This window comes from Ornithorhynchus anatinus, chromosome 11 (genome assembly GCF_004115215.2).
Source record: "Ornithorhynchus anatinus isolate Pmale09 chromosome 11, mOrnAna1.pri.v4, whole genome shotgun sequence".
Taxonomy (NCBI): domain Eukaryota; kingdom Metazoa; phylum Chordata; class Mammalia; order Monotremata; family Ornithorhynchidae; genus Ornithorhynchus; species Ornithorhynchus anatinus.
Genome location: NC_041738.1, coordinates 12713981 through 12741662, shown reverse-complemented (window position 1 = coordinate 12741662; position 27682 = coordinate 12713981). Strand labels below are relative to the sequence as shown.

General features: G+C 44.8%; 1 protein-coding gene across 1 annotated transcript in view; it reads left to right on the top strand.

The window, feature by feature from the left end:
* The window catches only part of PLXDC1 (plexin domain containing 1), a 39405-nt gene extending 34899 nt beyond the window's left edge, over nt 1-4506 (top strand). Inside the window, exon 15 of the mRNA XM_029075245.1 lies at nt 4064-4506. Within this exon, the coding sequence (XP_028931078.1) occupies nt 4064-4183 (120 nt within the window). The 3' untranslated portion in view covers nt 4184-4506. The remainder of the gene's footprint in view (nt 1-4063) is intronic.
* The last annotated feature ends 23176 nt before the right edge of the window (nt 4507-27682 follow it).

The window sequence follows — 27682 nt, the reverse complement described above, 5'->3', positions numbered from 1 at the left end:
CCCCTAACCCCCTTTAACAGCAGGCATTTTGGGAAGCCACATTGGCCAGACTTTACCTCAGATCCATCAGTAGTAGAACCTACTGATGGAACACCCGCCCCCAAGCCCGGTTAGGGGCGTGGGGAAGGATTCGAGGCAGAGTGGATAGATCATGGGCCATGGAGTCAGGAGGTCCTCGGTTCTAATACTGGTTCTGCCACTGGTCTCCTGTGTGACTTTGCGCAAGTCACTTCACTTCTCTGTGCTTCAGTTACCTCATCTGTAAAATGGAGATTAAGACCGTGAGCCCCATGTGGGACAGGGACAGTGTCCAACCTGATTAGCTTGAATCTACCCCAGTGCTTAGTACAGTGCCTGGCACATAGAGAGTGCTTAACATAGACCATTAAATAAAAAAGGTGGGAGCCCAGATTTTACCGCTTGGGCTGCCGGGTTTTTGGGTTTTTTTGCTTTGGTCAGGTTAGGGAGTTTGGTATTTGTTCTATAGGTCAAGCACTGTTCTAAACGCTGAGGGAGATACAAGTTAATCAGGTGGACGCAGTCCTTGTCCCACATTGGACTCACATTCTAACTAGGAAGGGAAGATGGCTATTGAATCCCCATTTTGCATGAGGAAACTGAGGCACAGAGAAGTGATTTGCCCAAGGTCACACAACAGGTAAGTGGTGGAGCCAGGATGAAAACCCAGGACTCTATCCATTTGGCCAAGCTGCTTCCATTTCTAAGTGAGTCATCCGGGGCATCTGGCGTCGAGGTATCGAGTCTCCCACACTCTTCCCAGGCGCTGAGCTCATTTAAAGCCAGAATGAAGCCTTTTTGCCTGCCCCTTCGGGACTTGAATATTAAGATTGGCAGGCTTTAATGCCAGATGCTCTCTGGTCCGTGAGGGACCGTTGATGGGACTAATATTTTAAATGCAAATTTGGTCATTCTGAGGAATCAGAGCAGAGTACGAATTGCAACGTCAAGAAGCTTCATTTTGAGCTAGAGAAATTGGTTCTTCAGGGCTCTCTTCCTCCCCACTTAACCTTCTTTATTCCCCCGCTGGGGCCCTTTTCCATTCCTGTTTAGCACTGACCCAGGGTTTGTGTGTGAAAGCACACACACATACACACACACACGCCTCTGGCCATTTAACTATAGTCACATGACTCCCAAAGCCATTCTTTTATTAAATGGTCCTTTATTTTTACAAGGCTCAGAGGAGTCCTACTGGAAGTCCTATTGAAATCATAACTCCTGCAGAAGCCCCCTTTTTTTTTCCCATGGCATTTGTTAAGCGTTTTAATAATAATAATAATAATGTTGGTATTTGTTAAGCGCTTACTATGTGCCGAGCACTGTTCTAAGCGCTGGGGTAGACATAGGGGAATCAGGTTGTCCCACGTGGGGCTCACAGTCTTAGTCCCCATTTTACAGATGAGGGAACTGAGGCACAGAGAAGTTAAGTGACTTGCCCACAGTCACACAGCCGACAAGTGGCAGAGCTGGGATTCGAACTCATGAGCCCTGACTCCAAAACCCATGCTCTTTCCACTGAGCCACGCTGCTTCCCCTTTTCTAAGTGCCAGGCAGTGTGCTAAGCACTGATCACAAGTTAATCAGGTTGGACACAGTCCACGTCTCACATGGGCCTCACAGTCTTAATCCCTATTTTCCAGATGAGGTAACTGAGGCACAGAGAAGTGAAGTGACTTGCTGAAGGTCACACAGCAGACAAGTGGTGGAGGTGGGATTGGAACTCAGGTCCTTCTGACTTCCAGGCCCGGGCTCTATCCATGGCCCTTCCTTGGCTAAGCTTTTAACTCCCTCCTTAGGTGTTTCCCTTCATCCATGCACTTATTCCCACCTCTATGCACTTAGGTATTACCCCTGCACAAGCCCCATCTCCACAGCAGTTATGTATATATCCTTATACTTGATTGCTTTCCCTACCTGTAATTCCCTTACGTGTCTCCCTCTCTAGAGTGTAAGCTCCTTGTGGGCAGAGATGGTGTTAACCAACTGTATCATAGTCTCACAAGCTCATAGTTCAGTGCTCTGCACAGAGTAAGCACTCAATTAAAATTACTGATCGATCGATTGATTGAGGAGTCCTTATAATGACAGTCATATAAGCCTTCCTTGACTTTTCTGGTTGCCATCGGTCTTTCTTTCCAAAATTCCTACCCCTTCCCTGCATTCGGTCTTCCCCAAGACCGGAGATATTCACCCAGAAGGATTAAATTTCCTCCCTTAAATTCTTCCCAGCTCCCAGTGAGGATCAGTCTAGGCTGATAATCAGTCAATCAATGGTATTTATTAATAATGATGATACTCATTAAGTATTTACTATGTTACAAGCACTATTCTAAGTGCTGGGGTAGATACAAGGTAATTTGGTAGATACAAGATGATCAGGTTGGACACAGTCCCTGCCCAACATGGAGCTCAAAATCTTAATCCCCGTTTTACAGATAAGGTCACTGAGAAGTGAAGTGACTCATCCAAGGTCACACAGCAGACAAGTGGAGGAGCCAAGTCCTTGTGACTTTCAGGCCCGGGCTCTATTCACTAGGCCATGCACTTACTATGTGAAGAGCACTGTACTAAGCACTTGGGAGAGTACAGTGCATCAGAATTAGCAGACACATTCCCTGCCTATAATGAGCTTACCATCTAGAGGATAGACAGAGCCCACCAGGGGATCTCTGATCATTACTCTCTCACAGTGAGCTTAAACCTCCGTGCTCCAACTCAAATCAGGATCCATCTGTCTCCCCCTTTAGACACTCAGCTCATTGTGGGCAGGGAATATCTGTTTATTGTTGCATCGTACTCTCCAAGCGCTTAGTACGGTGTGCTGCACATAGTAAGCGCTCAATAAGTGCGATCGATTGACCGACTGACTGATTGATCCAGATCCCCTGAGGGAGAGGGTTAAGGAACTCTGTTAGTGCCTGACATTCATTTCAGCCAGCAGAAGCGATGTTGTGAGTACATTTGGATACGAATCTTGTTATTGCTTTCTGGCTTCCTAAGTTAACTCTTTTTCTTTCAACTCAGTCAGTGCGGTTCACTGACAGTGGAACTAAGTGCGTGGAGGAGTACAGTGGAAGCAAGACGTTCATTCCTCTTTTTATTTGTTTTTTAATGGTATTTGTTAGCGCTTACTTTGTGCCAGGCACTGTACTAAGCGCTGGGTAGCCACAGGCTAATCAGGTTGGGCACGGTCCATGTCCCACATCAGGTTCACAGTCTTAATCCCCATTTTACAGATGAAGGAACTGAGGCATAGCGCAGCGAAGTGACTTGCCCATGATCACACAGCAGATGAGTGGTGGAGCAGGGATTACAGCACAGGTCTTCTGACTCCCAGGGCTGTGCTCTACTCACTAGACCACACTGCTTCCCAACTGCCCCAACATCAAGAATCTTACGTTCTCATGGGGGGGACTCAGACAGATGGAAATGATTTTCACGAGCAGCAATGTGGCCTAGTCGAAAGAGCACGGGCCTGGGATCCAGTGCCCTAATCCTGGATCCTCCACTTACCTGCTATGTGAACATGGGCAAATCACTTCACTTCTCTATGCCAGTTCCCTCATCTGCACAATGGGATTCAATACCTGTTCTCCTTCCTATTTAAATTTTTGAGATCCATGTGGAACTTGATTATCTTCTATTCACCCCACCGTTTAGTACAATGCTTGAAAAGAAGTAAGCACTTAACAAATATCACTCTTACATCATAATAATAATAGTTGTGGTATTTATTAAGTGCTTACTTTGTGTCAAGTATCGTACTAAATGGTGGGGTGGATACAAGCAAATCGTGTTAGACTTAGTCCCTGTCCCACGTGGGGCTCACAGTTTCAATCCCCATTCTGAAGATGAGGTAACTGAGGCACAGAGAAGTGAAGTGACTTGTCCAACGTCCCACAGCAGACAAGTGGCTGAGCCGGGATTAGAACCCCAGGCTCGAGCTCTATCCACCACGCCATGCTGCTTCTCTAATAATAATAATTATAATGTAATAATAATAATAAAGTAGCCTCTTCTGTCCCTGCGTCTTGACCTACAGCGCAGACCTCACCACTGGCCGGCCATGAAATTCCGCAATCACACCAACCACACCACGTACACGGAGGTGGAGCCCTCGGGCCACGAGAAGGAGGGCTTCATGGAAGCGGAGCATTGTTGAGAGCGGACTCAGAACTTCACCTCCTCCCCAACTCCTGTGTCTCGGGGCTGGATTCTTTCTCTTGTTCTGCGACAAACTCCCTGTTGACGATGGGGAAAGAAACTGGCTAAAATAAAAGAAGATCCGGTGGGGTCCTGGAGAGAACTGGTCGGAGCTCGTCGGAGACGTGACTCCTTTACCCTGGCACGTGAAGACTGATGAATCACAGAATCGGGGTCCGCAGTTTGGCTCCCCACAATTGCCAGCTATCAGAGCAAGAAAGAGATGTAATTTGTTTGATTGTCTGTGATTTGGATAGCAGCTCATGCTGCCCTTGTTTTGGGGCCGTAGTAGTTTTCTTCAGGAGTTCCTTATGGATGCCCAAGGATGATTTAGACAGTACAGAAAACTCTGAAATAGGGACTCCAGTATTCTCCACCCAACCATGAAAACCCTGTTTCTAACCTAGATATTAAGCCAAGGGGCAGGGGTGGAGGCTACCTAGAATCCAAAGCCGGTGTTTTCATAATAGGGAATTCACCCCTGTCCATGCTACTTCAAGGGCTGATCCACAAGGACTGGGCCCTTTTTGTTGCAGACAATACTCTCTCTCTCTTTTTTTATGGTATTTGTTAAATGCTTACTATATGCCAGGCACTGTTTTAAGCACTGGGGTAGATACAAGCTAATCAGGTTGGACCCAGTCCATGTCCTAGGTGGAGCTCGTTGGAGTAATCCCCATTTTACAGATGAGGTGCAGAGAAATGAAGTGACTTGCCCAAGGTCACATAGCAGACAAAGGGTGGAGCCCGGAGTAGAACTCAGGACCTTCTGACTCCCAGGCCCGTGCTCTATCCACTTGGACATGCTGCTTCCCTGCTTTGCCTTGCCCTTTGAAACCAATTAAGTCACCTCCAGGAGATGTTACTCAGCTTCCTCAGCCCCAGGGGCTGGGAGAGAAATTCCCTATTCCCCCACCTCCCCTTCTGGAGTCCATCAAGAACATTGTGTTCTAGTCACCAAATTAAAGTGAAATGAGAGGAGAGGAAAAATCCATCTTGGGAAAAGTAATATTTTCTCAAAGGCTTTCCATTCCCTTTCCAGCCGGAATTGGGGCCCTTCTGAAAATTAGATTGGAAAACCCGGTCTGCTCTTGTCTCCCCCAACTGACAAACCAACTAGCCCACCTGGCAGAAGGCTTTGGGCAACCCCTGAAGAACTGGTGGAATTCTTTTCTAGTGTAGGGCTATCTAGTCTAGCGTCAGGTGTGGTGCATATTTTATCCATCACTGCTTCACCTGACATTGCCAGCAATTCCTGCCGAAGGCAGGTTCCTTCTAATTAATATTTTCCTCTTATGAGCAGGATTTATACAGCAATTAAGGATCAGTATGGTTGCCGGATGGTATGCCGACACCAGCGTATGCTTCTTCGAACGTCCCCGCGGGGGAACCGCAGCTGAATTCTGCTCCGAAATGAAGACGCCAGAGAGGCCCGGCCGACAAGCCGGCCTCTGCAGGTTCATAAAACCAGTCCCCTGGCCGTTTTCTCCCCACGTGCAGTCAGCGGTAAATTATGGCCTCTGGGGGTGGAGTTTTTTTTCCAAACAAGACTTTGACCTGGAAAGTTGATTTCATTTCCCACTTAAAATAACTCTGAAGAGATGCTGACAAAGAATCAAGGATCTGCAGTGGACCTGATGGCTCCAATCTGGTTAGGAATGTTTTTTCATTAGCTTCACAAGTTAGCTGTCTATTTCTCTTGTCTAAGAAAAAAAAAACTCAGTAGCACATAAGAAAAATCATAGCTGTCTGCTCCCTCCTGCTGTGGATTTTCACCACACTGAGGTCTGTTGAGAAAAATAGTGGGGGCCTGGATTTAGCTGAAAAAAGAAAATGATCCCCAAACCCTTTTTGAGGTCTCTTCAGCCATCACTGCCTGGCTTTTGGTCAGGAAGGAAGTTAATGAGAGTCGGAGAAGGAGCTGAGAACGGAGATTGTACTTGATAAAGCAGATTAGGGAGAGGATGGTTAGGGGTGGGGGGGTGGTAGGGGGGAGAAAATCCTTATTTGACTAGAAAGAGTAAGAAAATCCTGGGTTATCATCAAGCTTCGTGAGAGGAAGGAAAAATATATGACTGGTCTCTGATTAGGAAAGGAGAAAGGAGTTCTGGGGCACTGAAATTGTTTGGATCACAGATATCTTCTATTTTGACTGTGATTATAGCTAACTCCCTGATTAGCAAGAATTCAGCTCTTGAGTCCACGGACTCAAAGGGTGGATCCAGTGTCAACTATAACAATCCTCTAGACTGTAAATTCCTTGTAGGCAGGCAACACTGTCCGCTAACTCGGTTATACTGTACTCTCCCGTGCGCTTAATACAGTGCTCTGTACATAGTAAGTGCTCAATTATGAGAAGCCTGGGGTAGTCCATAAGGCACGGTGCTGGAAGTCAGAAGGTCATGGGTTCTAATCCCAGATCCACCACTTGTCTGCTGTGCTACCTTGGGCAAATCACTTAACTTCCTCTGTGCCTCAGTTTCCTCGTGTAAAATGGGGATTGAGACAGTGAGCCCCACATAGGACTGAAACTGTGTTCAACCCGAATTACTTGTATTCACCCCAGTGCTTAATACACTACCTGGCACATAATAAGCACTTAACAAATGCCATTATTATTATTATTATTATTAATATACCATTGAGAATAATGACCAAATTCAATGCCATCACCATTCCACTCCTTCCATGATTCCATGAGGCTTTTTCCTAAGTGTACCCTGCCATAATGCCTCCCCAAAGGAGGAGGACTTTTGGGCTGTTCCATTAAAAACTTCATAAACCAAGTCTGCACCGTGCTGAGCTTGGAGGGGTGCGGTTTTCAGGCCGCAGCAAGGAAGAAACTGATCCTGAGGTCAGAGGGAACCCATGAGCAGTGCTCCAGGTTGACACCTCTCACCATCCCCTCTCCATCCCCCACTAGCCAGAGAGTCCCTCTGGTCCTCTCCCATCCACTCAGCATCTGTGGGAGAGAACCTCACCTTAGCTACGGTGAATGACTCGAGTGGGAAAACCTCGATAAGGATAGCGGAAAGAGCAGGGGCCTGGGAGTCGGAGGGTCTGGGTTCTAGAGAAGCAGCGTGACTCAGTGGAAAGAGCACGGGCTTGGGAGTCAGAGGTCGTGAGTTTGAATCCCAGCTCTGCCACTTGTCAGCTGTGTGACTGTGGGGAAGTCACTTCACTTCTCTGTGCCTCAGTTACCTCATCTGTCAAATGGAGATTAACTCTGAGCCTCACGTGGGACAACCTTATTACCCTGTATCTACCCCAGCGCTTAGAGCAGTGCTCTGCACATAGTAAGCGCTTAACAAATGCCAACATTATTATTAATCCTGGCTCTGCCCAAACGTTTGCTGTGTGACCTTGGGCAAGTCGCTTGACTTCTCTGAGCAACAGTTCTCCTGTTCTCCCTCCTTGTTAGATTGTGAGTCCCATGTGGGACAGGAACTGTGCCCACCGTAATTAACTTAGAGAAACAGCATGATCTAATCGATAGAACACGGTCCTGGGGGTCAGAAAGTCCATGGGCTCTAATCCCGGCTCCACCACTTGTCTTCTGTGTGATCTTGGGCAAGTCACTTTGCAGCATAGCCTAGGGGATACAGTACAGGTCTGGGAGTCAGAGGGACCTGGGTTTTAATCCAGGCTCCTCCACTCATCTGCTGTGTGACCCTGGCTAAGTCTCTTCACTTCTCTGTGCCTCAGTTACCTCTTCTGTAAAATGGGGATTAAGACCGGGACCCCTATGTGGAACAGGGATTGTATCTAACCCAATTAACTTGTATCTACCCCAGCACTTAGTACAGAACTTGGCACATAGTAAGCGCTTAACAAATACTACAATCATTATTATTATTCTCTGTGCCTCAGTTACCTTCTCTGTAAAATGAGTATTAAGATTGTGAGCCCGATAAGGACTGTGTCCAACCCAATTTGCTTGTATTCCCTCCCCAGTGCTTAGTACAGTGTCTGGCATGTAGTAAGTTCTTAACAAATACCACAGGTATTATTTTTTATCTACCCTCACGGTTAGAATAGTATTTGACATATAGTAACTGCTTAACAAATACCATCAAAAAAAATTGCCGGACTTGCAATTAACTCTTGGAACACTGGGCCATGGCCTAGTTTGACCAGTAGAAAGCTCTTGCTCAAACCCCTTTGTGTCCTCGAGACATTGTAGAAACCATTCCTTTGCTTCTCCGAGTGAGACTGGCAAGATGGCAGACGCAAGTATGGACCAAAGGAAATAACGGTTAGGGTGACTAATCCACCAATCAGTGGTATTTATTGAGCTCTTACTGTGTGCGGAGAGCACACGGACAGTAATAATAATAATAATGGCATTTTCTAAGTGCTTACTATGTGCCAAGCACTGTACCAAACACAGTACTAAGCGCTCGTTCCATCCCTCATCGGGCCTGGTGGGCTGGTGAGAACCAGTTGGAGAAACAGGACATGTATCAACAATCTATCTTATTTATTGAGTGCTTACTGTATGCAGAGCTCTGTACTAAGCACTTGGGAGAGAACAATATAACAGACACATTCCCCGCCACACAGAGAGGGAGGGAGATATTAACAGAAATAAATTATGGATAAGTACATAAGTGCTGTGGGAATTGGGGGGGGTGGTGAATAAAGAGAGCAAGTCAGGGTGAGGCAGAAGGGAGTGGAAGAAAAGGAAAAGAGGGCTTGGTCAGGGAAAGCCTCTTGGAGGAGATGTGTCTTCAGTAAAGCTTTGAAGGGGGAGATAGTAAGCATCTGAAGACAATTTTCTTGGGGATTCCTGGTTGAATGGCTATTTCACCACTCGCCACACATTAAATGGTTTGGGTGAGCGGATGAGCTCTCCAACCCATCTCCACTAAGGGACAACTTTGGAATGGCAGGACCAAGCTGTCATGTGTACAGAGATGAGCTCCCAGGGCTGCTATTCATTCCAGGGAAGGGAAGAAGGAGGAACAGGGGAAAATGAAAGGCATTTTCCAGACCAATCTGAGAGGAACCGTTCCTTTCTGCAGGTCAAAGGGGGCGAGGGGCCTGGAGTGTGAGGATCAGTTTTTACCTACCAGAAAGACCCTTCTCTCCCTTGCGGAGCCAGTGATCTCTGAGGCCAGATCACTGGCGAGGTTGCCGGCAACTACAGAAGCCCAAGGCGTAGTGTTTTTGTGGTACTGAGACATCCCCTCTGCTACCTGTCAAGGCAGTGGTGATTTTGGTAGCCATATCCTCAAATCACAATCTAGACTTGAGCCTGTTCTTCGGGCTTTTTGGAGGCACCTTATCTGCGTGCCCCATTGAAAACAGCTCCCACTTAATGCTTTAAGAGGGGGAATTTTTCAAAGGGGACATCCTATCTAATGTACATATGTAGATAGACCTGTATATTTTATAGCCATAAACATGGCCCAGGGCTGTCAGCTGTGCTCGGTCCAGGGCTCGGGTGGATAAATGGGAATATGGAAATATCGGCTACCTGCTGCTCTGACTTTAAAGGACAGGGCCTTGGCCATTTCACGATGGCCATTGATGGAGTTTGGGTAGGGAGAAGAGTCTCATTTGTACTGAAACAGAACGACGACGTAAAATGTCTCCAGCATCTGCCTGCTGGTTCAGCAGCTGTGAGAATATGCAACAGGGTTTTATTATTAAAGGAAAAAACACGAAACAAAACGCTATCGTTCTCTTAATAAAGGCCTGCTTTCCATATACTTGAATTTATGGCACAATTGGAAGACTTTTGGGACCAGAGGAACCTTACCCATCTTTTAATGCAATGTATTTAGTATGAATGATCTGCATGGAATACCGAAAGCAAATCTGATGTTTGGAATTGCTTTGGTCTTCGAAATAAAAGGTGCAGAGGACTGTGGGGAATCCTGGGTTGGCAATCATTTCTTTGGTCTTCCATTGGTGAGCTTCCATCTGTGGGAAAGATGTAAATGAGCCTGAGGCTATTGATTAGTTATGGTTTATGCCAATGCCGCTCTTCCCCTCCCACTCAGCCTAGAAGTACACAGCTGCTGTAAGTGCATTTTTGGTTTTGAAATACCTGGAGGCAAAAAGAATTTTCTCCCAACCCCCCCACTCCATCCCCCAGCAGTAAACACAGAGAAACCTGGCTAAGTTTGAAATGCCATTTCCGTTTTTCTCTTTTTCATTTGAACAACTTAGCCTCATCAGCCGCATTTGGGTTATTTTGCATTTTGCTCACTAAACATAATTAGGCAAGCTAAAATAATTAAAAGTGGAGCTCCCCATACCAAGGTTCAGGCTAGGAAGAAGCCAAACTCGTAAATAGAAAATGTTACATACCACAGAAATAAAGAGGAGTTTGCAGAAGAAATGAAACCTCAACATCAGGTACCGGCGTGGAAACACTTGACAATAATTAATGATCCAGAGAAACAAAGTAGATTGTAAATGACCTCGAAGTGGTCTCAAAGCTGTTAGAGAATTCAAAATAGATGCAGAGCTATGACCCTGTAGAGCTCACTAGGGCTCCTTTTCTTTGGCTCATGGCACTGTAAGGCTTCTGGCTGTCCCCAGTCAATCAAGCATAAGTGATATGAGGGTACTAGGTCAATATGTAATTGGTATTCCCTCCCAGCCCATTCCCATGGAGCCCCAGAACTGAGACATTAGAGAGCGAGAAAAAAATAAGCCAAGTTCTTTTTTCACCTTGAGACTTTACATCTATTCGGACCAGTGCAGGGATGTTCTTGTGAGACGCCCTCCCCTTTCATTCCTTCAGTCAATCATTTATTGAGCGCTTCCTGTGTACATTACTGTATACTAAGTGGTAAACAGACACATTCCCTGCCCACAACAAGCTGAGACTCCAGAGGGGGAGACAGACATTAATAGAAATAAATAAATTACAGATCTGTAGGAAAGTACTCTTAAAAGGATTTTGGTTTTGTATTTTATGGTACTTGTTAAAAGTTTACAGTGTGCCGAGCAGGGAGGTAGACACAGGATAATCAGTTTGGGTACAGTCCCTGTCCCACATGGGGCTCATAGTTTAAGTAGGAGCAGCAGAGAAGCAGCTCAGCCAGTGGCAAGGGCACAGACTTGGGAGTCAGAGGTTGTGGGTTCCAATCCTGCCTCTGCCACTTGTCTGCTGTCTGTCTGCAGGTTGCTTAACTTCTCTGAGTCTCGGTTGCCCCATCTATAAAATGAGGACTGAGACTGTAAGCCTCACGTGGGACAACCTGATTACCTTGAATCTACCCCAGTGCTTAGAACAGTGCTTGGCACATAGTAAGCGCTTAACAAATACCATAATTATTATTCTTATTAGGAGGGAGCTTTCCTTTATTCGACTGTAAACTCGCTGAGGGTGGGGAACACATCTACCAATTCTGTAATATTGTCCTCTCCCAAGTGCTTAGTATAATGCTCTGCACACAGCGCTCAGTAAATTCCACTGATGAGTTGATCGATTGCTGTAGTAACTCTGGACAACCACACCAGGGGAAGGATTCTAAAGCTGAACTCCCAAGCACCCGTCAGAATGACAGTCAATAGTCATCTTCTCCAGAAAGCTTTGGGATTTTTCACGGGGCTAGATTTCATTAATATTTCCTCTTTAGAGAGAGGCACTGACTATCTCAGCACACCTACCCTCCTCTTTCTAGAAACTAAGGATGTCAAGAAGAAATCGTGAAGACTCCGCCTTTGAGGAATCAAGCAGTAGAAATTTTAATACAAGGTAAATTTTGAGGTTGGGGACCTATTCACCAGTGTCGAATGCTTTGTGAGTAGGGAAAACCATAAGGGACTTTTCTTTTTCCTTCTTTTTCTTCTTTCTATTTTACACTGGTGGATTCTTTTGGGGGGGGGAGGAGGGAGTGTGTGTGTGTGTGTGTGTGTGTGTGTGGTTAAATAAGAAACATAAATCATCACAATGGTTAGGTGGTATATTATTTTTTGAAACTCAACAAAAATCTAAGTAGGCAGTATTTTGACCAAAAGAACAGAAAAAAACAACCTTTGTACTTTTTCAAAAGCACAAAATGAAAAGAACAGGTTTGGTGTTCTCTGCAGAATAATAGCGGGGTTTGCACATTCTGACAGACTGTATGCAAAAATGCACTCGGCTCTTGGCTTCTGGTTGAGGGATTAATTTAGGCTGAAGAAGGACCTGAAACTCTGTTTCCAGGATAAGACAAAAACCTACATTCTATAGTCTATGCCCTGGGATCTGTGACCTTTGGGCATTTGATATTTGTCCCTCCTTCAACCCCACAGCACTTACGTACATGTCTATACATCACATATTATCAATTGTTTATTTACATTAATAGTAGACGGTAAACTCTTGGTGGGCAGGGATCATTTCTACAAACTCTGTTGCCTTGTACTCTCCTAAGCGCTTAGTTCAGTGCTCTGCATATAATAAGCTCTCAATAAATACAGTTGATGAGGATGATATAGTGTTCTAATCCCGGCTCTGCCTCTTGTCTGCTGTGTGACTTTGGGCAAGCCACTTCAATTCTCTGTACCTCAGCAACCTCATTTGCAAAATGGGAATTAAGACTGTGAGCCCCATGGGGGACAACCTGATTAGCTTGTAACTACCCTAGTGCTTAGAACAGGGCTTGGCATATAGTAAGAGCTTAACAAATACCATCATCATTTAATGAGAATTCCCTGCTCAGCTTTTTCTCCTATAGAAAATAGAAAAGGGGAAAGACTGATGAACCCAGTGTGACAGAATGACACCAAAACGATGACCATCTGTGGGAAAAAAAACTCATTACTAGAGAGGAAATGCAGTTTCTGATAGCATCAAACAGAAATTCCTTATCATCAGCTTTAAAGCACTCAATCACCCTTTCCCCTCCTATCTTACCTTATTGCTTTCCTTCTACAACCCAGCCCTAACATTTCACCCAGCCCTAACGTTTCACTCCTCTACTGCCAACCTACTCACTGTACCTCAATCTTTTCTATCTCATCGTTGATCTCTTGCCAACGTCCTGCTTCCGGCCTGGAACGCCCTCCTCTTCATATCTGACAGATGACCACTCTCCTCATCTTCAGAGCCCTTTTAAAAGCACGTTCCCCAGCAAAAGCCTCATTCCCTTTTCTCCCACTCCCTTCCATGTCATTCTTTCACTTGGATTTGCACCCTCTACTCACCCCTTCCTCAGCCCCACAGCATTTAGGTACATATCCGTAATTTGTTTGTTTATATTAATGTCTGTCTCGCCTCTCTAGGCTGTAAGCTCGCTGTGGGCAGCCAGTGTGTTTGTTTATTGTTATACTGTAGTCTCCCAAACACTTAGTACAGTGCTCTGCACATATTAAGGTCTCAATAAATAGAATTGATAGATTAACAGTAGTAATGGTATTTTCTGAGTCTCTCTGGATTGCAAATACACGGTATTGGAAGTAAAATTGTGGGCAGGGAATGTATCTGTTTATTGTTGTATTTTACTCTCCCAAGTGCTTAGTACAGGGCTCTGCACATAGTAATCGCTCAATAAATACGATTGAATGAATCAAATGAAAACACAAACCCTCATCTAGCAAGGAGCTCACGATCAAATGGTGAAACTATTCGAGGAAGAGCAAAATTCAATTTTCAACCCTCAAGAACCGAAATACTGATTATGACCCAGGTGTCTTTTACACTGAGGAAAAGCCCAAAATAAAGATTCGGGGATCTGGGGAAATAGTGCTGAAATTCAGCTTCCTTTGTGATTTGTCTTCAGAATCTCCAATTTTCCATTTCAGGTGGCAATGATTTGATAACAATAAATGCAGAGGAGAAGCGCATAGAACAAGAAGAGGTGAATGGCTTTAGATTATGACTGGAGGGGGAGGAATATAATTAAGGACTAAAAGGATACAAGGAACTTTTCCTTTTCTTAAGCATATAAATCATAAGAAAGAATCCTTTTTAAATCCTTAAAAATCCTTCTTTTTAAGTCCCTGGGAAAAGAAGAAGTCCACAATGAGACACCATGAGAAGCAGCATTGCCTAGTAGATAGAGCACAGGCCAGAGAGTCAGAAGGACCTGAGTTCTAGTCCTGGCTCTGCCACTTGTCTGCTGTGTGACCTTGGACAAGTCACTTAACTTCTCTGTGCTTTGGCTACTTCATCTTTAAAATGGGGATTAAGACAGTGCACCCCAGCTCTTAGTACAGTGCTCTGCACAGAGTAAGCACTCAAATATGATTGAATGAATGAATGAATGAATGTGGGACATGGACTGTGTTGAACGTGATAACCTTGTATCTAACCCAGTGCTTAGAACAGAGCCTGGCACCTAGTAAGTGTTTAACAAATACCATTTAAAAAAATGGGTCCTCCTCGAAAAGTGTATTTTGCTCCCAAATCTGGGGAGAAAAGTAAATTCCCAGAAACCATTTCACTTCATCCCGTCTCCTTATTCTCTTTCTTCCATGCCTTTCTTCCGTGCCACACTGCATGTTTGACAACTAGTAATTTTTCTTTATCTTTGCAGGTCATTTAGAGTTCTCCCACTCCAACTTACATCACAGATTTCCCAGGTCCAAATATCTAATCCTTTTCCCTTCCACCTCCCCTTCCCCCACTCTGCAGAAAGATCAGAGCTCTCAAATGGTCCCCAGTATTTACTGAGCGCTTACTCTCTGCCCACCCTGCACTAAGTATTTGGGAAAGTAATAATAGAGTTCATTCATTCATTCAATCATAATTATTGCATGCTTACTGTGTGCAGAGCACAGTACTAAGCGCTTGGGACAATACAATACAACAATCAGCAGACACATTCCCTGCCCACAATGAGCTTACAGTCTAGAGGGAGAGACAGATGTTAATATAAATCAATACAAATAAATACATTACAGATATGTGATCTGTAATTTAATAATAATAATAATAATAATAATGTTGGTATTTGTTAAGCGCTTACTATGTGCCGAGCACTGTTCTAAGCGCTGGGGTAGACACAGGGGAATCAGGTTGTCCCACGTGGGGCTCACAATCTTAATCCCCATTTGACAGATGAGGTAACTGAGGCACCGAGAAGTTAAGTGACTTGCCCAAAGTCACACAGCTGACATGTGGCCGAGCAGGGATTTGAACCCATGACCTCTGACTTCAAAGCCCGTGCTCTTTCCACTGAGCCACGCTGAGAGAAGCAGCGTAGCTCAGTGGCAAGAGCCCGGGCTTGGGAGTCAGAGGTCATGGGTCCGAATCCCGGCTCTCCCACTTGTCAGTTGTGTGACTGTGGGCAAGTTGCTTGACTTCTCTCTGCCTCAGTTACCTCATCTGTAAAATGGGGATGAAGACTGTGAGCCTCACGTGGGACAACCTGATTACCCTGTATCTACCCCAGCACTTAGAATAGTGCTCTGTACATAGTAAGCGCTTAACAAATGCCAACATTATTATTATATGTACATAAGTGCTGTGAGGCTTGGTGGGTAGATGAATAAAGGGAGCAAGTCAGGGCGACACAGAAGGGAGTGGGAGAAGAGGAAAGGAGGGCTTAGTCAGGGAAGGCCTCTTGGAGGAGATGGGCCTTCAATTAGACTTGAGGCAGGGGAGAGTTGTTGTCTGTCAGGTTTGAGGAGGGAGGGCATTCCAAACCAGTAGCAGGCTGTAGGCGAGGGGTCGGCGGCGAGACAGACAGGATCAAGGAAGAATGAGTTAGTAGGCATGATCCCTGCCCTCCAGGAGCTTACAATCTTGTCTTATTCTATCGAGTCATCTCTGACCCATAGTGACTCAATGGACGCAACTCTCCCAGAACACCCCGCTCTCCCTCTGCAATCGTTCTGGTAATTTATCCATAGAGTTTTCTTGGTAAAAATGTGGAAATGGTTTACCACTGTCCCCTTTCACGCAGTAAACTTGAGTCTCCGCCCTCCACTCCCTCCCTTGCCGCTGTTGCCCAGCACAGGTGAGTTTTGACCTGTAGCAGGTTGCCTTTCACTCGCTAGTCACCGCCCAAACTAAGGATGAAATGGACAGGCCTCTGCTTGACTCTCCCTCCCATAGCCGAGACTGGTAGAGGACCGGAAACTTTCCATATGCAATCCTGAAAGGGGGCTCATAATCTAGTGATTCCCTAAATGATTCTGCCAACAATTTTAGGCAGAAAATATGTAACATATACAATTAGAACCCTCAAGGTAGTTTCAAGGAGGAAGAATGTCATAGTTGACCTTGGAATTCAATCAATCAAACACTTACTGAGCACTTACTGTGTACAGACCAACGTACAAAGCGCTTGGGAAAGTACAGTAGAGGGGAGTTGGTAGACATGTTCTGTGACCACAAGGAACTTTCAATTTGGGGGTGATATGGACATTAAAATACATTACAGATATGCACATATGTGCTGTGGGGCCGAGGGAGGGGGGAATAAGGGGAGCAAATCTAATTCCAAGGGTGACACAGAAAAGAGAGGAAGTAGGGGAAATGAGAGCCTAGCAAGGAAGGTCTTTTGGAGGAGATGTGATTTTAATAAGACTTTGAAGGTGGTCTGTGGTGGTGGTGGTCTGTCAGATATGAAAAGGGAAGGAGTTCCAGGCCAGGGGCAGGTTAAGAACAAGAAGTCAGAGATGTGATAGTTGAGATTGAAGTAAAGTTGGCATTAGAGGAGGGAAACGTGCAGGCTGGGTTGTAATAGGAGAGCAGCGAGGTTTAGGTAGGAAGGAGAAAGGTGATTGAGGGCTTGAAAGGAGATGGCAAGGAGTTTCTGTCTGATGAAACTTGCCTTAAGTCACACAGCAGACAAGTGGCAGAGCCAGGATTAGAACCCATGTCCTTTGGACTCCCAGGCCCCTGCTCTATCCACTAGGCCACACACTGCTTATCTTGAAGCTGCTTCCAGGGTTTCCTTTGCTGTCTCTTGCCCCGGGATTGAACCTCACAGGGTCAGGTGTGATTTGCTAATTGGGAAGCAGGATGGCGTAATGGATGGAGCACGGGCCTGGGAGTTGGAAGGTCACGGGTTCTAATCTCGACTCCTCCACTTGTCTGCTGTATAACCTTGGGCAAGTCACCTCATGTCTCCATGCCTCATCTGTAAAATGGGGATTGAGACTGTAAGCCCCACATGAGACAGGGACTGAGTCCAAGCCGATTTGCTTGTATCCACCCCAGCACTTAGAACAATGCCTGGCACGTAGTAAGTGCTTAACAAATACCATAATTATTCATTATTATTAATTATCATTTGACAAAATCACAAACCCAAGGGAATACAGCTGCACTAAGTGACCTGAATTCCCATCTGTTGTGAAATCTTCCACTGTTGGAAAGGGTAATTATCTCTGCGCTGGGCTGAACACTGTGTCTTAAAAAGCACCAGAAAAAGAGAGCTCATCAGTTAGGCTCTGACACTCAGTTAGGTACTTCCAAAAAAAAAAAAAAAGGAGAAGAATTTGAGATTCTAATGAATTCCTTGTGATCTGGTTCTTTCTTATCCCAGCCTATATTTCTCTATGGAGTTGGTGGGAGCTGCTTGCCAGATGAAGAATGAAATCCACCCAGTTATCACGAGTTCTAGACCAGATTGAGAAATGCCTAGATTTCCTCTGAAGGGTGGGAGGAAATACTGAGAAAAAAGAGAAAAAGAACGGGATCAAAACCGATGAATCAATCAATGACATTTTTTGAGCACTTACTGTGCGCAGAGCACTGTACTAAATGCTTGGGAGAGTACAGTGCAAAAAAAGGCCTCCTTTCTCTGACTAAGCCCTCATTTCTTCTTCTCCCAGCCCATTTTGCGTCACCTTGATTTGACTTGAGGGAATGTGTCTGTCATATTGTTTTATTGTACTCTCCCAAGTTTTTAGTACAGTGCTCTGCGCACAGTAAGTGCTCAATAAATACGATTGACTGACAGATTGGATAGATGGTCCCTGCCCACAAGGAACTTATAGTCTAAAGACAGTACTCCTAGTTCCGTTGAGATTTATCCACTCTCCTGCCCATGTCCATCACTTACAATCAATTAATCAACCGTATTTATCGAACACTTATGGTGTGCAGAGCACTGTGCTAAGAGCTTGGGAGAGTACAGTAAGCACTGGAGAAGATACAAGCTAATCAGGTATGATACAGTCCCTGTCCCAGTGGGGGCTCACAGTCTTAATCCCTATTTAACAGAGAAGGGAAGTGACTTGCCCAAGGTCATACAGCAGACAAGTGGTAGGGCCAGAATTAGAATGCACATCCTTCTGACTCCCAGGACCTTGCTCTATCCACTAGGCCACACTGCTTCTCTGTGTGCAGAGCATTCAGTCATTCGTTCAATCGTATTTATTGAGCGCTTACTGTGTGCAGAGCACTGTAATAAGCGCTTGGAAAGTACAATCCGGCAACAAACAAAGACAATCTCTACCCAACAGAGCTCTGTACTAAGCACTTGGGAGAATTCAAAATAACAGAGTTGGTAGACACATTCCCTGCTCATAAGAACCGACATCAGTATAAATAAAGGAATCACGGAGAAAATCAGCGAGAAGAGTTCATTTTTAGGAATTTATCTCCTTTGGTAGTTGCGACTTTAGCTATCAATCTCCCAATGGGAATAATTATATATGTAGAAAATTGAACATTGGTGAGATCCCATATGTTTGCTCTTTCATGTGTTCCCAAACCAGATGCCATGGGAAATCAAGCCAGTAGTTATTAGCGCAACATGATTGTAGTTGAAAATGTTCACGTCCTAAAAAATCTCACACTTCTCTTTTTATCATAGACGCTAATGAAAATGTACAGCATGAGTGTTTAGAAACATTTGGAAATTTTTATTCAAACTTCGGGAGAAAACCAGACCAGAAATTGTTCGACATCACGACTCCTGAAGTTGTCCTTGAAGCTTCCCTCCAAATGGAAGATTATTTAAATCTACATAATCTAGACATCTTCCTGACATTTGTATTAAGATAGTGCTTCTGGAGACATTCAGTTTGATTGTAAACTCCTTTTGGACATGGATTTGTTTGCTTTTCTTATTTCAAGCTACCAAGTGCTTAACACTGTGATCTACACATAGAAAGGACTCAATAGATACTAATGATTTATTAATTAATTGATTGATTAATCAGCTACTCAAGCCGGATGGGAGAGTAGCATGGCCTAGTGGAAAGAACACAGGCCTGGGTGTCAGAAGATCCAAGTTCTACTTCCAGCTCTGCCACTAACCTGTTGTCTGACCTTGGGCAAGTCCTTAGCTTCTTTGGGTCTAGGGTTCTTCTGCAAAATGAGGATTAAATCCCCCTCCCTCTGACTTAGATGTGAGACCCATGAGGGACAGTGACTATTTTTCCCCTGATTATCTTGTATCTATCTCCCCGCTTTGTAGAGTGTTGGGCATATAGTGCTTAATGAGTACCATAATTATTATCATTTTGTATTATTGTTATTACTGCTATTATTATCATCAGCAAACAGTTCAGAAGGTCACAACCACAGACAGATCAGAATCAGACTGGAAAGTTGTGACGGGCTTTGTAAGTGGCAAATTTATCAGCAGCACAAGGACATTGATTCCATGTGCCCGGTGTGGAATGGATTGTCATTCTGCTTAGGTCTTCTCAGCCAAATCCTGTTATGCATGAAAGGATTTTGCTCTCAGCAACATCATCTCTGAGTATAAATGACAGGTATAGTAACAGAGAGACGAAGAGAGAGAGAGAAAGAGAGGGAGAAAAAGTAAGAGAGTCTTAATGAAATTTATTTTAATGTCTGTCTATAAACTCTTGGTGTGCAGGGAACACGACTACCAACTCTGTTGTACTCTCCCAAGTGCTTAGTACCGTGCTCGGCACACAGTGGACGTTCATTCATTCAATGGTATTTACTGAGCGCTTATTGTGTGCAAAGAACTGTACTAAGCACTTGGGAGAGTACCGAACGACAACAGACACATTCCCTGCCCACAGTGAGCTCATGGTCTATAATGGTATTCGATACTACTGATTGATTGAATAAAGCTAATCTTAATAAATAAATGTTGGTATTTGTTAAGCGCTTACTATGTGCAGAGCACTGTTCTAAACTCTGGGATAGATACAGGTTGTCCCACATGAAGTTCACAGTCTTCATCCCCATTTTACAGATGAGGTAATTGAGGCACAGAGAAGTTAAGTGACTTGCCCAGTCACACAGCTGACAAGTGGGAGAGCCAGGATTCGAACCCATGACATCTGACTCCCAAGCCTGTGCTCTTTCTACTGAGCCACGCTGCTTCTCTTAATCTTAATCTACAGAGGAGGGTAGGGAGTGAGGAGGAAGAGAGGAAAACCAGAAGTAATCTGGTATCTCTAAAAACACGACCATTTGTAAAAATTATTCATGCCCCTGCAGCTTAGACGATGCATTGATTTAAGTTATCACAGACTCATTGGGGTGACAAGAGAACTCTAGTGGCTCATCTAATTTTTTCTCCAGGCTCATTTCAATTATATCTTAAACATCATTCATCAATCGAGTAACTGATCCTCTCCAAGAATAACTCCAGTAATGAAGGTTGCATCAACTTCCTTTGGCAACGTGTGCTCTTTTTTGAGTTGTTCTCAAAGTACATTAGGATTGATTCCTTTCCTAAACCAGACAGCACAGCAAGGGCAATCATTGTATATCGCTGTGGGCAGGGAACAGGTCTACCAATTCTATTTTCTTTTTTATGATATTTGTTAAGCGCTTATTTTATGCCACAAATTGTACTAAGAGCTGGTGTAGATAGAAGGTTGTCAGATTGGACACAGTCCCTGTCCCACGAGGCTCACAGTCTTAAACGTGTGAGCCTCTCATGGGAAAACCTGATTACCTTGTATCCACTCAGAGCTTAGAACAGTGCTTGGCACATAGGAAGCATCTAATAAATACCATCATTATTATTATTATTATTATTATTAATCTTCATTTTACAAATGAAGTCACTAAGGCCCAGAAAAGTGAAGTGATTTGCCCAGGGTCACGCAGCAGACAGACGTGGGGCCGTGATTAGAACCCAGATCCTTCTGACTCCCAGGCCTGTGTTCTATCCTTTAAGCCACGCTGCGTCTCAGCCAGTACGCTCCAAAGTGTTTAGTACGGTGCTCTGCACACAGTAAGTGCTCAATAAATATGATTGATTGATATGCCCAGTGTGATAATGTTGGTATTTGTTAAGCACTTACTATGTGCAGAACACTGTTCTAAGCTCTGGGGTAGATACAGGGTAATTAGGTTGTCCCACGTGAGACTCACAGTTAATCCCCATTTTACAGATGTGGTAACTGAGGCACAGAGAAGTTAAGTAACTTGCCCACAGTCACACAGCTGAAAAGTGGCAGAGCCGGGATTTGAACCCATGATCTTTGACTCCCAAGCCTGGGCTCTTTCCACTGACAGTGGGTCCCTCTTGGGTGTTTTCGGTGATACCCTCACCCCTAGATGAATTCCACCTAGACAAGTCGCGAAGCTGAGATGAGCCGACATTAGAACTCGGGTCCTTCTGACTCCCAGGCCCATGATCTATCCATTAAGCCTTGCTGAGCTCAGATTCTTGAAATACTGCTGAAGAACAATTGATTGAGAGTGAGAAGAAGGATTGCTCAATTTCAGTTTTGATTTTTGATGCACTGCATTTATAGGGGAGATGTTCAAGGGTCATTCAAGTGGAGACGATCCAGAGACAGAAGGAAATATGAGCTTGAAGAGAAGGTGACTGGCTAGCGCTAAACGAATCCGAATATTGGATATCGAAGGTAAACGTGGATAGATATCAGGGGATATTAAATATGTAAGGTTAATTTTCTGGGATAAAATACCCTCCCCTCTCAATTTCACTAAACCTTGAATAATCCTGTAAAGCAGGAGGTAGGACTGACCTTCTCCAAGTTAGCCTGACTTTCAGGAGTTTTTTTGGTCTTTTATAATAATAATAATAATAATAATAATGCTTGTGGTATTTTGCCTATTATGCCTATCTCCGTACTAAGGGCTGGGGTAGATACATAATAATCAAGCCCCACATGGGATTCACGGCCTAAGTCGGAGGTACAATTTGTACTGGATGCCCACTTTGCAGATGAGGAAACTGAGGCACACAGAATAATCACTGTGGCATTTGTTAAGATCTTACTACGTGCCAGGCATTGCATTAAGCAGTGGGGTAGATACAGTGTAATCAAGTTGGACACAGTCCCTGTCTCACATGGGGCTCACAGTCTTAATCGCCATTTTATAGATGAGGTAACTGAGGCACGGCAAAGTGAAGTGACTTGCTCAAGATCAGGCCGCAGACCAGCGGCAGAGCCAGAATTAGAACCCAGGTCCTCCTGCCTCCCAGGTCCATGCTCTATCCACTAGGCCATACAGAAGTCAAGTGACTTGCCCAAGGTCACCCAGGTGTTAGTGGCAGAGTCTGGATTAGAATCCCGGGCCTCTGACTCCCAAGCCCATGTTCTTTTAACTAGGCGATGCTGCTTCTCGGTGACTAGAATTTGATGTGCTCGAGGCAGCTGCCTCTGGACAAGGGGGAAGAAGTGAAGGTTACATCAGTGAATTGGATTTCTACTCCACCCTAACCGTTCAGTGCATGAGAAGGCCAACTTGTTCTCATGACTTCAAGGATTCCCCCAGCCCACTGCGAGCATGACTTTAACAGCATCAGGCTGCTTTCTAAAATGTCTGACTGCTTTCTAGAGACTGACTTCCTAACTCTCTTGGCGATTTCTGGAACCATCAGGATCAGCGGTAATCGTCCGAGACAGTCAGATCAAAAGGAAAGGAGTTATTTTTGAGGCCTAATTACGAAGTAGCCCTCTGGAACTCTCTCGCACACTTTCTCCTCTGGTATCTGTGGAGGTCCTGGTCATATTCTTGTGAAACTGCTGTTGGGATGCGAGCATATTTTAGCAGCCACAGAGGCAGAACAATAACCAGCTCGGACTGCTTTTGTTTGGATTCCCAGATCCACGCCAAAAGAAGTGAATAGCATGGACACGTAGCCAGAAACCCAAAATGGCAGGTGCTGCCTGCTAACCTCACATTCTAGTAAACAAACTAAAAATGTGTAACAGCTGTTTTTCAATCTTTTCGTACCATGTCACCTATAGCCAAGATAGGACCTCAGGATGTAATAATTTGAGGTTTGGGGAAATTGTTTTCTGGTCCGCGTTTTTCTGTTGTTTTGTACTCTCCTAAGCAGGTAGTAAAGTGCTCTGCACATAGTAAGTGATCAATAAATACCACTGATTGATTAAATCCTCTGCTGAGCTGGCATATGAGAGAAGAATCAACCCTTTTAAATTACTTGCAAGGGTGACGCAAGAAATGAGAAGAGACAAGAGAAGCAGCGTGGCCCAGTCGAAAGAGTGGAAATCAGTACAGTGTTCAAGTGCTTAGGACAATTCTCTGCACACAACACGTGCACAATAAATACCAGTGAGGCGGTAAATGCCAATGAAACGGTAAATTTGTATCTACCCCAGCACTTAGAACATTGCGTGGCACATAGGAAGCGCTTAACAAATACCATTTTTTAAAAAAGAAATTTTGGTCTTTTTTTCCTACGTATTTAAATATTACTATTAAATAGTTTGGGCCCTCTGGGGAGTTATGCTTTACTCTAATAATAATAATAACACTGATAATAATAACTGTGGTATTTGTCAAGAGAGTGGGAATAGACGCAAGGCAATCAGGTTAGACACAGTCCCATTCCCACATGGAGCTTACATTCCAAGTATGAGGGACAACTCTCCCAAGTGCTCAGTACTGTGCTCTGCACACGGTGTATGCTCGATAAATATGATTGAATCCATGTATGAATGAACAAGTAGAAGTGGTGTGCCATAATGGAAAGAGCACAGGCCTGGGAGTCAGAGGACGAGGGTTCTAATCCCAGCACGACCATTTATCTGCTGTGTGACCTTAGGCAACTCACAACTTCTCTGTGCCTTAGTTACCTCAAAGATGAAATGGGGAGACAGTGAGCCCTATGTGGGCCATGGACTGTGTCCTACCTGATTATCTTATATCTGCCCCAGTTCTTAGTGCCTGGCACATAGTAAGTGTTTAACAAATACCATTAGAAAAAAACCCAAAAACAAACAAGTGTAGAATCCCCATTTTACAAATGAGGGAACGGATTCCCGGAGAAAGCCCAGGATCACACACCTGCAAGTGGCAGAACTGGGATTAGTCAACTAAATATTTATTTTTTACCTACAACTTCCCATGATGTGATGGTTGAAATGGTACTCTGTCATGCTAGCCTTGGGAACCATTGATTAGATTCCAAAGAGGCCGGGCCTGGAAGTCAGAGGACCTGGGTTCTAATCTCAGCTCTGCAGCTTGTTTGCTGTGACCTTGGGAAGTCACTTAACTTCTCTGGGCCTCAGTTACCTCACCTGTAAAATGGAGATTAAGACTGCGAGCCCTGTGTAGGACAGGGACTGTGTCCAACCTGATCAGTTTGTATCTACCCCAACGCTTAGAACAATGCCCGGTGCATAAGAGCTGTTAAAAAAAATTATCAGAAAGCAGCGTGACCTAGTGAATAAAGCACCGACCTGGGAGCCAGAGGGCCTGGGTTCTAATCCCAGCTCTGACACTTGCCTGTTTTGTGACACTGGGCAAGTCACTTAACTTCTCTGTGACTCAATTTCCTCATCTGCAAAATGAGAATTCAAAGCCTGTTCTGCTTTCTTGATCACCATGTAGGATGGCGATTGCAACCAGCCCAACTGAAGTGCACCTACCCCAGTGCTTAGAACTGTTCCTGACATATAATAAGCACTTAGCAAATACCACAGAAAATGTATATAGGGAAGGCCTCCTGAAGGAGATGTGATTTCGGCAAGGCTGTGAAGATAGGAAAAGGAGTAATTCACTGGAGAGGAAGGGGGAAGGAGTACCAGGTAGGATGGAGGAGGTGAGTAAGAGATCAACTTACTTTGTTTGAGAAGGTTTGTTTGAGAATGATGCTGCAGAAAAATGATCTGGGCAAGCAGAGTGACATATGCACTGGAGAGGGGAGAGACTGGCAGCAGGGAGGTCTGCCAGGAGTCTAAAAATAATAATTGTAGTATTTGTTAAGCACTTACTATTTGCCAAGCACTGTACTAAGCACTGGGGAGGATACTCGTCAATAGGGTTGGACAGAGTCCCTTGCCCACATGGGACTCACAGTCTCAATCCCCATTTTACAGTTGACAACTGAGGCACGAAGGGCAGCGACTCACCCAAGGTCACACAGCAGACGAGTGGTGGAGCGGGATTAGAACCCATGACCTCCCAGGCTCAAGCTCTATCCACTACGCCGTGCTGGTTCACTAGTGCAGTGGTCAAGTTGGGTTATGAACTCTATCCTGACCAGGGGGATGGCAGTTTAAATGGAGAGGAAGGGGCAGGTTCCAGAGATGTTGCGGAAAAATAACTGACGGGATTTAGTGACATGTTGCATATAGGGACTGAAAGAGAAAAAGAAGCAAGGGAAATGTCGAGGTTACAGACTTGAGAGACAGGGAGGATGGTGGTGAAATCATCTGAGATGGGCAGGTTAGGTGGAGGAGAGGATTTGGGAGGAAAGTCAAGGGGTTCCATTTTGGACGTACTGAGTTAGAGGTGGCGGTGGGACAGACACATAGAAATATCCTGGAGGCAGAAGGAGATGAGAGACTGAAGAGGAGGAGAAAGGTCGGGACAAATGAGGGTGGTTTGCATCATCTGCATAGAGGTGGTTGTTGAAGTCGTGGGAGCATTTGAGCTTCCCAAGGAAGAGAGGGTAGCTCGAGAAGAAAAGGGGACACAGAACTGAGCCTTGAGGAACATCCACAGTTAGGAAATGGGAGATGGAGGAAAAGCCACCCAAAAAGATTGAGAAGAACTGGCCTGAGAAGCAGGAGGAAAACCACGAGCATGATGAGGCAGCAAAAAAAAAGTTAAATAGCGTTTCCAGGAAAATGATAATAATAATTGTGGTGTTTGTTAAGCACTTACTATGTGCCAGGCATTGTACTAAGTGCTGGAATGAATACAAGCAAATCAGGTTGGACACAGTCCCTGTCCCATGTGGGGTTCACAGTCTTAATCTTCATTTGACATTTGAGGTAGGAGAGGTACAGAAAAGTGAAGTGATTTTCCCAAGGCCCCACAGCAGACAAATGGCAGATGGGATTAGAACCCATGACCTTCTGACTCCCAGACTGGGCAGACAAAAGGTGGAGGAAGGTTAGGATGGAGTAAAGGCAAGAAGGAAGTCATTGGTGACCTTGCAGAGAGTGGTCTCAGAGGAATGAAGGGGGCAAAAATCAGGTGGTAAAGGTCAGGGGAGAGAGGTGGAGGGGAAGCAGTGGACAAGAGTAGAAAGAAGAAAGGAGGTGAGCCAATAGCTGGATGGAGCAGTGGGATCCAGATTATTTTTTTAGGATAGAGGAAATGTGGCCTGTTTGCAGGTAGATGCGAAGGAGCCATCAGAGAATGAGCTGTCAGAGGGTGAAGAAGAATGAGTTCAAATGTTTTTATAAGGTGACAAGGGTTGAGTTGGGAGATGCTGATGGAGAGGATAGATTTTCAAAGAAGGCAGGAAATTACCTCTCGGTAGATGGCTGAGAAGGATGAGACAGTGGGTGGTGGGGTATGAGGGAGTTGGAGGGGGATGAAGGGGACATTTAAGAGAATTCATACCTGACACTTTCGATTTTGTCAGTAAAGTAGTTGCCAAGGTTATCAGGGTGAAAAGTGGGAGGTGGAGACTCTGGGGGTTAGATGAAGGAGTTAAAAGTCCATAGTAGTTGTTAATAGAGTCAGCTGTGGAATAGTAGTGTTGCTGAGAGGAGGAGAGGGCAAAGGTATTTCAGGTGAGCTATAGAACAATGCTTAGAACAGTGCTTAGAGCATAGTAAGCACTTAATAAATACCATAATCATCATCAGGTGAGGAAAAATTGGAGAAACGGCATGGCCTAGTGGAAGGAGCCCATGCCTCAGAGTCAGAGGGCCTGCATTTGGATCCCAGCTCCACCATTTGTCTGCTGTGACCTTTGGTAAGTCACTTTTCTGGGCCTCAGTGACCCCATCTGTAAAAAGAGGATTGACTCCTATTCCCTCCTATTTAGACCGTGAGCCCCAGGTGGGACAGGGACTATGTCCAATCATATTAACTTGTATCTACCCACTGCTTAGAATAGTGCTTGGCACATAGTAAGAGCTTTGCAAGTACCATAATTATTATTATGTCCGAAGTTCACTCGTTGCTTGGATTTCTGCCAACAGTGTCACCTGCTATGAGCACAGAGCCGAAGAAGCATACTTGTGGAGGTGATTCAGAGCTGAGGGGGAGTGATACAGAATGGACGGAGTTGAGTTTGGCAGAAAGGGTGGAGTTGAGGAGTGGATTTGTGCAACAAGAGAAGCGAAGTTGAGTGGATAGTTCAAATGAGATATAATGACATGGGATAAGTAAGTCCTTAGTACTGAACTCCACACACAGTAAGCGCTCAATAAA